General features: G+C 40.4%; 1 protein-coding gene across 1 annotated transcript in view; it reads right to left on the bottom strand.

Moving 5' to 3' along the window:
* Positions 1-16,282, bottom strand: part of TG (thyroglobulin) — a 147,979-nt gene that overhangs the window by 23,527 nt on the left and 108,170 nt on the right. Inside the window, exons 42-43 of the mRNA XM_051778582.1 lie at positions 10,034-10,198; positions 9,136-9,303 (exon numbers count right to left, since the gene is read on the bottom strand). Of these exons, the coding sequence (XP_051634542.1) occupies positions 9,136-9,303; positions 10,034-10,198 (333 nt within the window). The remainder of the gene's footprint in view (positions 1-9,135; positions 9,304-10,033; positions 10,199-16,282) is intronic.

Below are 16,282 nucleotides of genomic sequence, written 5' to 3'. Positions count from 1 at the left end.
ATATCAATCTGTCTCTTCTGGGAACACCTACAAAATAATGTGGCTGCTGTAAGTTCTGTATTTAGGTCCCTTTCTGGAATAATATCTGCCTTAGCCCTGGAAGAGAAATTCCATTTCTCCAAATCCCAATGCAAGGTACAGCTATGATCTTCAAGCTTCATAAATGCTAGGGCCTTTCAAAGAAACCAACAGTGAAACACCCTTTTCCTGTGGTCTGAAACCTTTCTTAACATGAAGGCGCATTCTCCAGAGCAAAGTGCCCATGTCACAGGAACAATCTTCTATGCCAAACTGCATACCCAAACACACTTTTATCAAAGCTAGACTGCTGGAATTTTTCAGGACATCTTTCTTTGAGGAAGTTTTTTATTTTGTCAATTCAGTTTTTTTAATTTTTTTCTAAAGAATTTATTTCAAGTTCAGAAACAGAGCAACTTCTCTGTTCATCAAGTCCTTTCTAAAGAGGGCACCATGTAGGTGCATATTGGGTGAAACTTGGATAAGAACTCTAGAGAAAAAGATCTAATAAACCACCTCTATTATTTTGGGCAGTCAGTCTGATGCAAAATAGGTCAGTGTCTGCCCAGTCCAGTTAGTGTCGATGCTTTACTGAAAATATTATTTTGATGGCCCACAGCTGGTTTTCATCACAATTCTAGAAGGTCTTTCCACAACCCTATACAGAAAGTACAAACGGAATAATTACTTTTCAATAGATTCACAGAAATTAAAGACGGAAAATAAGTTCCCGATGTGCTGAGGTTGTCCTTAGTGACATATTCTAATGCTCTGTGCATTTTGATTAAGTCATTTTGAGGGATTTCAAAACACTAACAAATATCCCAAGGTCCAAGAAGATCTTGGAAATCTTCCTCATACTTGTAAAAAATTCCTCTTTTGCTAGATTTTGGCCTATGCATTGTGAAAGAGTCATGTGGTGGCAGTTTTAGTAATACAGCTGTACTTTGAAAAAGATGGGCAACTCACTCATGACACGTCACTTCATGTGCATAAATGCCACATAAGAAACTGCATAGCACACTTGCCTGCAGAATCGTTCAGCTTAAATACAGCAAGGACACGCATATTCTTCTGCAAGAAATAGAAATGATCACTGGAGACCTGACTGAAAGTTCACTGAATTCAAAGGCAATCTTTCCATCACAGCTTTGGCACACATCAATTCAGACTCCTACCAACCAGCAGAAGCAGTGTTTGTCTAGATAGGGATCTCTCATTTGGTGACTGAGGTTAGCAGTTATGGGTAAGAACAGATGCTTTTCCATGCCAGTGCAAAGCCCAAGCTCTTGTGTATAAATCATCCGGGTACAAGCAACTTTCATGCAATACTTTAATTTTATTGGCTTTTTAAAATGGATTTGTTACCTTATTCTACACCTGTCATGGATACTTAAACCAGAGAGAAATAAAGAGAAGAATCTTAGGGTATTGATTACGTACCCTAGGAACTGTTCCTTCACTGTGTCATTGATGGCCAAGTATCAAATAAACATTAAGGTTGAAAACCACAGAGAAGGAGATGGATCATTATACAATAACACACAGTTAAGCTGAGGAACTCCTTGCCACATGGTTTTGTGGATGCCAAATTGGTGGAGATGAAGTTTCATGAACGAGTTTTTTAATTAAAAAATAAATAAATTATTTGATGGTTATTAGATACAGAAAGACCGATTCAGGCTAGGAAGTCTCTGAGTTGCAAAGTGCTAGAGGTTTGCAGAGCATTTAGCAGAAGTATCATATTTGCTTACCCTATTTTTACAAACAGCCTCTCTTAACCATTGCTGGAAACACCATTTTGTGCTAAACAGGCCTTTTATCTGGCTCAGTGCAGTCAGCCTTAGGTATTTAATGTCAGAGGTCAAGCAGACAAGGCAGAGGGCTGGCTTGGCTGAACAGGGATCTTACCTTAGAAATAAAGCAAAAAAAGAAGGTATATGCCCAAGGTCAGGTGATATGGGAAGAATACAGAGATGCTGCTTGCCACTGTAGAGAGAAAATTTGTGTGGCCAAAGCTCTACTGGAGTTGAAGCTGGCTATGAATGCGGGGCATAATAAAAAGAGGTTTTTTCAAACATATTAATGGCAAAAGGCAGTGTAGAATAAACATCAGCCCCTTACAGGATGAGGATGGTCACCTCAAACAGGGACATAGACAAGGCAAAGGTGTTTAATACATTCTTTTGCCTCTGTCTTCAACACAGATGACGAATAAAGGGGGTCTCAGTGTCCTGAGCTGGAGGACCATGACTGTGAGAATGATCAACTTCCAGTCTACCCTGAAATTGTGTAGGATTTGCTGCTCCAGATGGATCCCAATAAATCTATGGGACCTGACGGGATTTCGTCTAAGAGCTGCTGATGTCATTGCAATGCCTCTCTCAACTATTTTCAAGCAGTCTTGGGAATCTGGAGAGGTCCCAGCTGACTGGAAGGTGGTGAATGTTGTCCTGATTTTCAAGAGGGGCAATAAAGAGGACCCTAGAAACTACAGGCCTGTCAGTCTCACCAATGCTTGCTAAAATCATGGAAAAGATTATTCTGAGAGGTATTGAAAGACATCTGGAGGACAATGCAGCCATTGGTCACAGCCAGCATGTGTTCATGAGGGGAAAGTCCTGCCTGTCGAACAGGATTTCCTTCTATGACAAGGTAACCCACCTAGTTGATCAAGGGAAGTCAGCTGATGTAATCTTTTTGGATTTCAGTAAAGCTTTCAATACTGTCTCTCACAGGATCCCTCTGGACAAAATGTGCAGCACATAGCTGGAAAACCATGTTAAACAATGAGTGAGCAACTGGCTCACAAGTCAGGCACAAAGAGTTATAGTGAACAGGGTAACATCAGGCTGATGACCTGTTCACTAGTGGGGTTCCGCAGGACTCCATCTTAGGCCCTATTCTCTTCAATATCTTCATTAACTCCTTGGATACAGGACTCGAAGGAACACTGAGTTTGCCAACAACACTAAATTGGGAGGAGCTGTCAACTGCCTCCAGGGCAGAGAGGCCCTGCAGAGAGACCTCAACAAATTAGAGAAATGGGCAATCACCAACTTCGTGAATTTTAACAAGGGCAAGTGCTGGACTCTGCAGCTGGAATGGTGAAACCCTGGCTGTGTGTATAGACTGGGAAATGAGAGGCTGGAGAGCAGCACTGCAGGAAGGGACCTGGGGGTTCTGGTCAATGGCAAGGTGAATATGAATCGGCAGTGCCCTGCAGCCAGGAGGGCAGTTAAAGGCTGACAGACCTCAGCCTTTCATTGTAAGCAATTAAACCATGTCCTGAGCTGTATCAGGCAAAGCATCGCCAGTTGGTCGAGGGAGAGGATTGTCCTGCTCTGCTCTGCACTGGGGTGGCCTCACCTTGAATATTGTGGTAGTTTTGGGCACCACAATATAAAAAAGACATTAAGCTGTTAGAGAGCATTCAAAGGAGGCCAATGAGGGTGGTGAAGGGCCTGTAGAGGAAGTCTTATAAGGAGCATCTGAGGTCACTTAGGTTGTTCAGCCTGGAGGAGACTGAGGGGAGACCTTATCGTGGACTTCAACATCCTCACAAGAGGAAGTGGAGGGGCAGATACAGATCTCTTCACTCTCATGACCAGTGAAATGGCCCCAAAGAAATGGCACAAAGTTGAGTTGGGTGAGGTTTAGGTTAGATACCAGGAAAAGTTTTTTCATCCAGAGAGTGGCTGGGCATTGGAACAGGCTCTCCAGGGCAGTGGTCACAGCACCAAGCCTGACAGAGTTCAAGAAGCATTTGGACAATGTTCTCAGACACATGGTGTGACTCTTGGGCTGTCCTGCACAGGGTCAGGAGTTGGACTCCACAATCCTGATGAGTCCCTTCCAACTCAGTAAATTCTACGATTCTATTCTATGATTTTATGATTTATTGTGCCTATGTACCAGTTTCTGCGATCTCCAAAATGCCCCAAAAACTCTGGTGACCTTTCTCAGCAATAACTGATAATAGAGTGATGTCCCCGAAATTTGTTGAGTCAGACGAAAGAGGACTCAACTGGCAGAGATGGATAAGAAACAGAACTGGCATTTGTAATATATTTTAGGAATTTTCATCCCCCAGACAGCACTAAAATAGCACAATCTAAAAGAATTTCTGAAGTGTCCCTTTGGTTACAATATAATATAATTTAAACTTCCGACTTGAACATGATAGCCCCAAACAAAGCAATACATTCAAAATGAAATTCACTAAACATTAAAAAGACAAAACATTTTAACTTCTCAGAAATTGATTCAATTAGACCAATTTTCCATCTCCAACAAATGTTTCCCATTAGAAAATATACAACCAACGAACAATCTTCAAATTACAGTTGATACAACAGCTACTACCAGATTAATAGAAACAGCTGCACATCATGTAAAATAATTTACATTCTGCTAACCTTTAAAGAGGTATTAGCAACTGACCTCAGAGTTATAGTGGGGTTTTCAAGCTTTTTTAGAAAGCATGTAAGACAATCATTAAAGTCAGCAGGCGCACTCCCTTCTACTCTTCTGGTGATGCAAAGTCATCATAAACATTGCTTAAATAATGAGTTAAATATTGCTTACTGTTCTTGCTGCAGGATACCTACCGGAGCATATGAATGAATCTAGTCCAGTGTTTTATTTTAAAAGAAATTGTAGCAGTAGGTAGACCAGACATTTACATCTTCCAAGGGGCAAAATTTACTTTTTCTGACAAACTGGAATAGTGATAACACTAACAGAGATCTTAGGCCTTATATTGCTTTTGACAAACACTGTCACAAAGGATGGTAAAAGACCTGACAGCCATTCAGCAGAGTCTTCTAAGAATTCCATCTAGTTGCAAGATGAAGTAAAGAGCTGATATCAGCCTATTCTCCTCACTGATGGGATTTATCAGGACTCTGCTCCCCTGGTCACTACAATAAATATACATATATCTGCCACCTATTGTACATTGCTGAATTCCTTTTTCCATAAAGAAATTAACTGATTTTAATACAGTGCAGGATGGAAGTTCTGGTCTGCATAGGTCCGGTTGCTTACATGAGGTAAACAAACTAGATTTCTATCTATCCAGTCCCCTATGTCTTGGTTTTGGGTTTTGCATCCAACTAGATTGTACTAAGGAGGGAAAGAAAAAGAAAGAAAATGCAAAAAATACAGCCTTAGTATTTCAACTAAATCGTTGCAGTGTGGAGATTACACAGTAGGCACCGAACATATGGAGGATGTGGACTGGATTATACTGACCTACGTGCTTAGAGAGACAAACACAGACATTGAGCCACATGAGTGAATCCATATATTTAATGCCATTAGGTCCTCCCACCTGAGCATCACATATAGCACAGGGACAAAATTTTGTCAGTTGGGAATTGAAATCAACATTTTCAGAGGTTTCTGCTCAGCTGCCCTAATCTATGACTGCTCAAAGCTAATATTCGCTGAAGGTCTGCCATGGGAATTGTAGTGAATGGTTTCAGGCTTAACTACTCCATATGCCACACAACAGTGCATTATGGTACCACTTGCCAGTCCCTTAACAAACTCTGCTTTGTTTCTCACTTAGTTTCAACCATCTGATGGCTGCACAGGGGATGAGTAGGAAGCGCTGCAGGAAGTGCTGAATCTGTCTCAGTTCACATGAATAAGCATTTCAGTGAATACCATAAAATGGACATTTCCACGAGCAAGACATTGAGCACATCCTACTCCCTGCTGCATCATTGGGAGACCTCAGCCTTTAACTGTAGGCAAATAGAACAGAAATGTTTTGCCAACACTTAAGTGATGCCTTCTGTCTTTCTAGTTCATTTTTAATAGCAAAGATCTTAATAGGCACAAGCACAGTGTTGCCATGGGAGTACAGAGACACCCAGCACAACCAAGTGTCAGTAAGCCCCCAGAGAACAACATAGTGCCAACTGGATTTACCACCTTTAGGTCTAGTTGCAGTCTAGAGGTTTTACTCTCACTTCTACAGCTCATCTGCTGAGAGTTTATAAAACCTGCATGCAACTCCAGTCTAAAGTGATAAGATTTGCATCACATCTCAAGCTTGCTTATATCCAAATGGATAAAAGTATATCCTTACTACTTAATAGGATCAGTATTCATAGAGATCAGGATTAACAGAGCCAGCCCTTGACTGAATTGGCCAACACAGTTAGTCGCAGGAGCTGGCAGAGCAAGTCAGCAGGGGTTAGGTTTTTCTAACCCCCACTCTTTGCATTAACTACACTGAAATCAGTCACCCTACAAAAGATGGAAATGAAGGACTTTGTCAAATCTGTACACATGCCACAGCACCTTTTAGCTGTGTTTATCTGCTGAAATACATGCATGGTTCTTCTCTCTACAGAGTGGGAATACAACCACAGATGGATTTTCATCCCAGGGAGGTTTGGTCCCCTCTTTGTAGAACAGATTAAATACTCTGTTTGTAGTCAGAGGCAAACTAGGAACTTGATTCCCCAAGTTGAGCTCAGTACTCTGTCCACCAGCTAATCCTTCCCACACTCCTTAGTGTAACAGTAAAACCAGCTTTGGGTTTTCTTACAAAGATGCAAGACAGATCTACCTCAAGAGAACCCTTAAAATTAATAAAGTAGAAGAGTGGGATACAGTGTGGGTTGTCTCAAATCCTTCTTCAAGGTCTGTTGTGGGGAGAGGACATTTAGCATAGATTAAAGGTTCCTTATAACATTATGATAGAGGAAATGGGGCACAAACTTCCACATAACAACCACCATCTGCACTAGTTTCTATCACTGTGGCTAAATACGTCTGTGGCTTACTCAGGACTTCATCTGACTGACTGAAACCATACATGGTCATGGTAATGACACAGAAATTCTTCTGAGAACCTGGAGAATGCATGTTGTTAAATAGCTTAATAAGCATTGCAGTTTCCCAGCAATTAATACACTGTGTCAACAAGGGAGAAATCAGGAAACTTTAACCTTGCAGCAAGTCTTTAAGAAAACAATCCAGACAGGAACACAGATTGGTTAAGACACTCTTATTCCCTCAAGTCTTAAAAACCTGGAGCCACAGGAAAACAGAAATAGAGGAAAATGTGCATTTAAAAAATCATCAGTTCTACCAAGACCGTGAAAACAGCTTAAGAAAGTCAAAAGGAAGAAAATAGAATAGAACCACCTACCATGAATATTATGAGTTTTCTGGAACACAGATGGAATTTGACTTAAGGCATTAGGACAAAGTAAGGTAGTTATTACTATAATAGGTAGTAAAGAAGTCAATTATCCTTCTAAGTAAGGATAGTTAAACCTTAATAGTAATAAGAAACTTGGGGACAAACGTCTTAGTAGTGCCTATTGCAACGGGACATGGGACAACGGTTTTAGACTAGAAGTGGTAGATTAGTGGATAGAATATCAGGAAGAAGCTTATTACAATGAGGGTGGTGAAATACTGGAACATTGCCCAGAAAGGTGGTAGATGCACCATCCCTGGAAACGTTCAAGGTCATGTTGGACAGGGCTCTGAGCAGCCTGTCTCATTGCAGGAGGGACTGGACTAGATGAGCTTTAAAGGCCCCTTTCAACCCAAACCATTCCATGATTCAATGATAAACTTTGACAAGGAAGATCAGAGGATCCCCAAACAGGTCTCAGGCTGAGGTAGATATGACCTTTCTTATGGTTGAGTTGCACCAACTTTTTGAGTTCCCTTCCAATCTTATTTTTTGCAAGCCTTTAAATAAACAAGATATTTCAGATTTTCTTTTTGGAAAGGCAACATTTTTCTGCTAAGCTCTCAGTTATGAGTGTTTTTTCTTTCCATTTCAATCTGACACTACTGGGATTTAGCACTTTTGCCTTTCATCAACACCATGATTTGTTGCATAATCTTTAAAACATCACGGAATTTCATTTCAATTCTCCAGACAACTGTGATATGCGGAAACAGTTGTAAAGGAAAGAATTTCACTTCCTAGTCTTCATCACAGGACTTATATTGAGGCTACTGAGGTTTCTTCCCCTCTCACAAGGTCTGGATCATTGTCTGCAGGCCTCCAGCATCACAGTACATCTTCTATGTCTTCCTCCTATGACTTCCTCTTTTAATTGATTCCAAAAGAGAAAGATACATGAAATAAGAGCAGGAATCTTCTGATGGAGACTAAACAGGTAATATGAACTTAATTCAGGTGGGTCAAAGGGGTACTTTTGCCATTAATTCTGAAGTAAATTGGTCTACGTATTTGTTATTGGCTACCAACAAAGAGAAGTTGGGATTGAACTTTCACATCCAAGACATGAAATCCACACAGTTCCAGAAAGACAGCAACAGACCTGCAGCTCACTTAGAAAACCCTCAAAACAATCCCTGCTGTGTTACATTCTCCTGTTGATTTCTTAGCACATATCTGAGCACTTGCTAATATTTAATTTAATTTGGCACTGTTAAACAGAGAAGAGCTATTGCTCCTATCACAGAGAAGGACAAATGAACTAGAAAAGACTGATATGCTGTCTCAGGAAAAAAACAGTGCCAGAAGCCTCACAAGAAGACATAAAATCTCTGTGGATAAACTTTCAGGTTTTTGAGGACTTTTATGTCCAAAGTACAGCATGGATGCAATTCTTTTTCATTTCACCAGTTTGTGTCCTGAAACCTCAGACTAGTGCTGTTCTTAGTTATAGGCAGTCCATATTCAGAATCATCTTTATGAATCATCTTAAAGGCAACAGAGAAAACAGGTTACCAAAAAAACCCCCATCCCAAAATGCTGACTTAATCCTGCTGCAAAGTGAAGAACTTCATAACCAAGTTATGAGCTTGGTTTCTGTTTTGTGAGATATTACTGAGATTTAAATACAAATAGGATTTTGGAGACTGTAAAACATAAATGCTAAATCCCTGCTGATCTCCTACCTTTTCATATGTCCCTGAGAAATGTTAATCAACAAATATGATAATGAACAGGACTGGCTGGAGATGGATATTTTGGAGATGGATATATTGCATATTTCCATGTAACATAATTCACAACTTGTAAAAATCAAAAAACATCTATCCTTGCCCCATATGATTACTGTCATCACTATACCATTAGTTCATTAACAGTGAGTGTCCTCCTACCTTAATTGCTTTGGCTCTGCTGATGAGCCCATCTTGCTGAACACTTCCAATGAGCAGATCTACTTTCTGAAGCTGAGGGCGCCGCAGGGCTTCGGCTAAAGGTTCCTGCAGGTAAATTCCATCCACCACTGGCCCCCAGTACTGGAATGGGCCACTTATAGCTAGCAGCTATGTTAGCAAAAAAAAGCAAGAATTGTGCAGTTAAATTAGCTTACCCTTTCATTTCCACTTTATTTATGCTTAAGACAACTGATCTGATACCCTTCAAAGGAACAAGTGATCAGTTAATATAAGTGCAAGCTCACCACTGGGAGGAAACAATGGTTTTGCTGACAGTCTCAGTAAGTCAAACAGGCTGAAGAGACCAAAAGAGTTGATGGTCTTATAGACATAAAATATTATTTGAAATAAGGGATTGGCTCCATGCTGATCTTGATAAGAAAATTTATTGTCAAGTGGGCGTTTTAATTTGTGGGTAAAAGATCCATCTCTAGAATTATTTATACTGCAGCTTTCACAAGTCTCCCACTTCAGATACAAAACACTGGCATCCCTCCCTACTTCCTTTTCTACATAAATTCAGTTATTGAAGCTACAGACACGACTCTTCTCCAGAGTAAAACCAAGGGGCAGATAAAAGGGAACTGAAAGAAGGCAAAAACTATATTTAGATTTATTTAGGAGACATGGTCAAAGCAGTGTAAAAGGAATTTAGTCTAAAGGAGAATCATAGCTCAGAGGTGGATGTCATGGACATCAACTTCCCCCTACCAAAAGTAGTCTAGTTCCTCATTGACAAGGATTGAGAATAATTTATCTTTTTAAGATTTCTCACATCTTTGTGTAAACGCAAACTTTTTGGTTTCTTGCCAATGGCATATATTTTGCTATGTTGTACCTTAGTCTGTGCATCGTTGAGGACACGAGCAGGCAACAGGCGGAGGCAGGCTACAGTTCCCTCACTGGTGGAGGAAGGGCATCCCACATCTTCAGCCAGGACTGCTGCTTGTGTCTGTGCTCTTCTTGAGGTAATAATGGATGCTGGAGAAAAAGCTGAACCTCCCTGGAAAAAAAACCCCACAATAACAGTCAACACATTGTCGAAACACCTGGTTCCCTGGTGCAGGTAAAAAAGATGAGAAGAAAAATCTGTCCAGCTGCAGAATGCAAGGCACTGGTATTTAAATCAATTGAAGCAAGTTCTAATGATTAGAAAGCAAAGAGGTGTAGGGTTGGTTGGGCTGTTTGCAGATCTGCCACAGTTATTTTGGAAGAGCTCCGAAAAGTGTCTATACTATGTCTCTAACCAAGTCACAAACCTGTCTGAAAACTTTGTGGGAAGGAGAAACACTGAGACAGGAGCAGATACAAAGAAGGTACTGTGAGGCACAGGAGGGGAGGGGATGAGGACTCCATCTTACGAGAGGAGATTAAATAGAGTTTTATTATAACTGTGATAAACAAGGACTGAGAGCAGGTGTGATGTTCCTAAAGAAGAGCTATTTATACCCTGGGACAACGCTTGTACAAGGACATGGGCATTAAGTATTCATATTGAATGCAAATTAATTTCAGCTAGAAATCCTAAGACAGCTAACCCAAGAAGTAGTGAGGGTTTGGAAGAGCTATGAACTCAGGTAGTAGGAACAAAAGACTAAACCAAACTACAGAAGATCAAACAGAGCACGAAGACTAAAATCAGAGTAGAGGCTACAGTCCAATCTCTATCCCAGACTCTTCGTTTCTTTACTACATCTGCGCCAACATATAAAATGTCCGTACCAAGAAAAGATGATACAACATTTTTGAGTAGGCGTGAAAACTTCTTAATGAAAATGCAGATAAATTAGCATAAATCTGATAAGATCTGGCCTAGAACAGAAAGGTTGGAATAGCTCTGACATGTTTCAAATGACTAATTTCTAAACATTTACATCAGTTTACTATAATAACTGCTAATATTAGCTTCTGTCCTCTAAAAAACCCCACACCCTAGACGTATGATATGAAAGACCCTGATCTATTCTACCGATTAACTTCTTCTTGAATTTGCTCAAAGCATAACTACAAGTCTGCAAAAGCAAGTTAAAAAGGAACACAAAACAAACAGCAAAGCCTTAATTTGAAACTGTCTCAAAACTCTGAGGCCAGAGAATTCTGTGTAGCTCTGGCCAGAACGCAGGATATTTTTTTATATTTCAAACAAGCAGAGCCATGGTTACTAACAGGATACCATTGCTCACAACTGGAGAAATTGGTTTCCAAAAATAACTAGGAAGAGGTTATTGTTTGGGTGTAGAGACAGTCTTTTTAGATCACTGCATGTAGAATTTCCAGTGCTACTACCTTCCTGAAAGGTTTCTCTTCTTTTTTAAGGGAACTGGAAAATAAGCACTGTTATTAGCTTAATGGTTGAGAAGTAGATGGTTGCAAATAATCAAAGTGAAAACCTAATTTTCAATCCTGGGCCACTGGAAGAGCCATCTCCAGTTTTAAGAGTGTGAAAGAACTAAAGAAGAAGACATAAACACCACTTGGTCTTATTCCTTACTTCTGCACTCAATTTAGATTAAGAACTCAAGTGAGCCATGGGCTTTATCTTCACGTGGGATTTGCGGTCGCCTATTTTGTGTTTGTAAGGCACGATATTTGCCAGCTGCTGACTAGGTGCACTGACTCAGATGGGCATGAGAGAGAAAGAAAAATATCCTTGATGAGAGTATCTCATGTGTGGGTGGGTCTCCAGCACGCAAAGCGAGAATGATGTCTTTTCACCTGGCCTTCAGAAGAGCATGTTCTCCACAGCTAGGATGAGTGAGACTAGAAAAAGGAAAGCACAGCATGCCAGCATCCCTCGGAAGAGTAGCTTCCTTGCATTTCATTTGGAGCAAGAAATTATGTACCTCCTTGGTATAGCAGAAAAATTAAATCTAGGATTGAGCAATATTTAATCCACTAATATGGCAAACATATTCTTCCCCATGGGATCTGAACATGCTCAGCATGTTTTATCAAGTATCCAATACCTCCACATGGCATTCATTTAAAACAAAACAAAGCCAAACCATCAAAAATTAACGGGCTTCAGTTTCCCAAACTCCGAGAGCTTCACAAATTTTGAAAATGGAAGTTCCTGTGGAAATTCTGAAGTTGTCTCATTAAAAGGCCAAGTTTGGTAGGGAAAGAGAGTACTGAGATCAGATGACATACAGAACACAGAAATTCACTGGGACCAAGCAAAACATCCTGGTGTGTGCTTGATTTTGAACACATCTCCTTCCAGAGGTTTTAAAAGCTGTACAAAGTCTCCCTATCTCTGAGATATCTACAACCTAAAAGACTGTCCTTGGGTCATGTACTGAGTCAAACAACAACTGCAAAAACTTCTGGATGGACCTGTCCCACAAGTTGTCCACTGCAGGGGTAGAACTAAGGGCCTGGACAGGCAAACCTTCATGTCACAGCACTGGATACGTATGGGCTAACAATAGATATGATCAAAGTTCGATGACTAAAAATAAAACCCAAAACTTCTACAGATACATTTGTGAGGTAAGTAGGGCTCCTGTTTGGAGCCTTACTCTGGTTGTGGATATTTTCTCTTCTTTCCATGAGTGATTAGAAGAGGTTTATGTGGTCTTTTTTATTCTGTTTTTTTCTTCCATTTTCCACGGTAATGGCCATTTCCCCATTTTGCTTTTTTTGATAACATCCATATTCAGGGAGTAAGTCTTGCATTTGGGGTTTGAAAGAGATGTGTTATCTATTACTTCTAATAATGTTTAACTTTTACTAGGACTGGAAGGAGGTGATAGAGAAGCTTGGGACATCATTCAAGCAGTATTTGAAAGAAACAGCATTATGTTCCCTTCCCAGGTACATCTAAAATATGTTTCAGGCTTTGAAAACATGGCTCCTCTTACTGCAGAAGTTAGGCAAGCAAAACTGTACCAGTTCTCTGTTTTTCAAATTCACATAAAAATTTAGGCTCATTGTTTCCTCATCCTTGCCAAAAAAAACCCCAAAAACCTCAGGAACAAATAAGTGAGAAAAGAAGCTGTGACTGCCCAGAATTAATTTTCTTTCTTTTTGAGCCTGCAGTTTTTATATTAAATAGAAATCTTCCCTAAACACTGTAGCCACAGGCTCAGGACACAGAGGATAACACAGCTACACTCAGCATTTCTCTCTTTCCCTATAAAACTGTAATTTATTTGTGTGATTAGTCCCAGAAACCAGCAATGGAGGACTTGTGTGCTTTAAAAAATAGGACTATTTAGGCAGAAGCAGAAATAGTGGAGGGCCTGTTTATTTCCATTACATGCACCCATATTACCATCAACATGACAGAATCATGAATCAGAAAACCAAAAATCATGAGATCAGCTCAGAAATAACAAACACTGTGTTCTTTTTGTTAGTCCTCTCTTTTTTAATTCTCCAGGAATTCTCCTTTACCTATCAACTCAAGAGCTAAAAAGTTCACTTTTAAAACTAACAGCTGAAACCTTCAGATATTCCTGCAGAGTTGTTTTTTGAAAACAAACCTCTAAAAAATATGACATATACAATAAAATTGTGAACATTAGCCACCCTGTCATCACTGGGTATTTCCTATCTCAGCATCATTTGGAAGGGTTTTACAGGGAACCAAAGTCACACACAGTTCCTGCTTTAGCTGTCCTTACAGATGGACCCACTGTCAACAGAGGAAGTGCTGATTACATTTTTGACAACGACCCAGATGAAAGTGTTCAGTACTGAACTGCTAAGAAAAAGCACAGTACACAACAGCAATGTTACAGTGCACTCTGAAATTCATAGGAATAGCAGGAACATTACAATGTTGGGCAGTAGTACCTGCTGCAACAAGTGATGGCACTGAAAATGGGAGGCAAAGCCCTCAGTACTGCTTAGTTCAGGGACTAGGGGCATTGTCAGCATTTCCTCATTTCTCTTTTCAAAATCAGTTGGACAGTAGAAATTCAGATACTAGGAAATGCTGTGGCTCACAATGGTGAGAAGGTGATGAATGCAAACTGGTGTTACGTGATGATGAATTCTCACTTTGATGTGAGGCTGTGATCAGCTAGCTGGGGCTGGTGCCTCTTGTAAAAACTTTTCTTTTGGAACATCATAGCTCAAAAGACCTGCACTGTTGCTATCCTGGCCATCCCAATTCTTTCTCCACAAGCCCATGTTGCTATTCTGATGACATAATAAAAAAGGATATATGGTCCTGTATTTGGTTTGAGTGGCCAGGTTTTGGTAGTGAGAGGCTACATACAGTAACTGCATTGTTGTGCAGAAGAGTCAGAGTGGCAGATCTCAGAGGGTCATAATCATGCTTTACTTCTCATTATTCAGCTCTGATTTAATTTGTAATAAATTAAACTAATTTCTCTCTTTTGTCTGTGATGGTAACTTGTGAGCAATCTCTCCCTGTCCTTTTCTTGACCCACAAGCCTTTCACTATATTTTCTCTGCCCTGTCCAGCTGAGGAGGGCAGTGACAGAGCAGCTTTGGTGGGTGCCTGGTGTCCAGCCAGAGTCAACCCTCCACAGCACTATCACTGTCATCTGCCCCTCTGTCTCCCAACATACCCAGAAAAGACAATTGCCATATAAGCTGCAGTGGTGAATGTCTTTTGATTTCTCATTTAGTTTGGAAACTCACTTTTGAAAAAAATTTTCAAAACTCATTCAGAACACATCTAATGATTAGAAACTTCACTGGACTTATTTTTATCAGCCACACTCTGCAAACCCAAAACCACCTTCCTCTTCTTACATCATGACCTTTTGTTTTTCCAACCTGACTTTAAAATTAAATTCTTGCTTGAGCCACATTTTTCTTTTCAACCCATGCACTCCCTGCAAATGAATGGAGTTTCTCTGATGGCTGCAACCAAAGCAGGCTTGCTTTCTGCCCTGAACCCTGCTATAGGCAATGCAAACAGCAATTACAGTAACACCACCCAAAAACCAAGATCAAAGACATCTAATGCAAACAGTCAGAGCAATGAAATGTCCTGAGAATTCTATTTTCTCAAAAGAGCCAGCTGTACAGCAATATTTTATTTGTTAAAAATAGGTACTCTCCAGGCTCAGCAGCACACAGTTCCCAGCCAGAAGTATCTGTCAGACCATCTGGTTTGACCTCCGGGATAGCCAGGGCTCTTCCATTTCCTGACTGCTGAGCTCAAGTGCTTCCTATCACTTAAACCATAGCTTGTGTTTGACTAAAGCCTGATCTTGCATGAAGCATTTAAACTGGGCTCGGAAATCCTGAGAAATGGATACCACAGCCTTCTCCTTTTCAGTGTGGGTCTAAAGATAATCACTCCACTGACAGAAAATGGCACCTAATTTCTGTTTGAGACTGTCTTCAGTTTCAGTTAATGCCAGATTAAAGATACTGTTTAACTCCTGGGTTTTTTCCCTGCAAAAATAAGCAAGCTGCAACTAAGTGACCACTAACTCTCTTTTCAGGTTAGTTTAACAGATTATTCTCTAAAAGAGTGGATTTAAATTATTTTCAGAAGTTGTTTTCAATTTGGAGCCTATTTGTTTCTTTCTTGCAGGGTTTTTTTCAGTATCCTGCACTGTTTTTCCTTAGACATCCAGCTCTGCATAGTGGCAAGTGCTTACAAGACATCAAGGTTGCAGGGCTCTATGTGATGACATTGGTATTTTCCCAGGCTTTTACAAAGTCTGGCTTCCAGAGCCTGGAGGAGCAGAAATCTTTGGGACCAGCTCAGGGAGTGTCTGTCACAGCTAAGAAGCCATGGGGTAGACACATGGCAAACGCAAGCACATGGACGGTAACAGTAAATTGGCAGGCCAGTCCAGCAATGGAAAGGTAGACTGAGATACAAACACTTTTCCCTCCATAACTCTCTACCAGAACTGTAATTTCCAGGTAAAAATGGGGAAGAGGGGACGGTCCTCTCTCTTACATGAAAAATCACATTTTGAAGAAGGAAGATTTCTTTTTCATACATCAGCCTTTGCAAATCCCTCTTTGTTGTCATCAGAGGCAGACCTGCAAGTGCAATGTTCCTCTCTCAAGTGACTCACTGAGTGTCTTTGTCAGGCACTGTGAGTGACTTGAATAACAGGATATGAATACTTTTAAGCTGACATAT

The sequence above is a fragment of the Manacus candei genome, unplaced genomic scaffold, assembly GCF_025592945.1.
Source record: "Manacus candei isolate 608988 ecotype Guabito, Panama unplaced genomic scaffold, ASM2559294v1 h1tg000013l, whole genome shotgun sequence".
In the NCBI taxonomy this organism is placed as follows: domain Eukaryota; kingdom Metazoa; phylum Chordata; class Aves; order Passeriformes; family Pipridae; genus Manacus; species Manacus candei.
The sequence above is the reverse complement of the archived record's forward strand: the minus strand, read 5'-3'. Positions and strand labels throughout refer to the sequence as shown.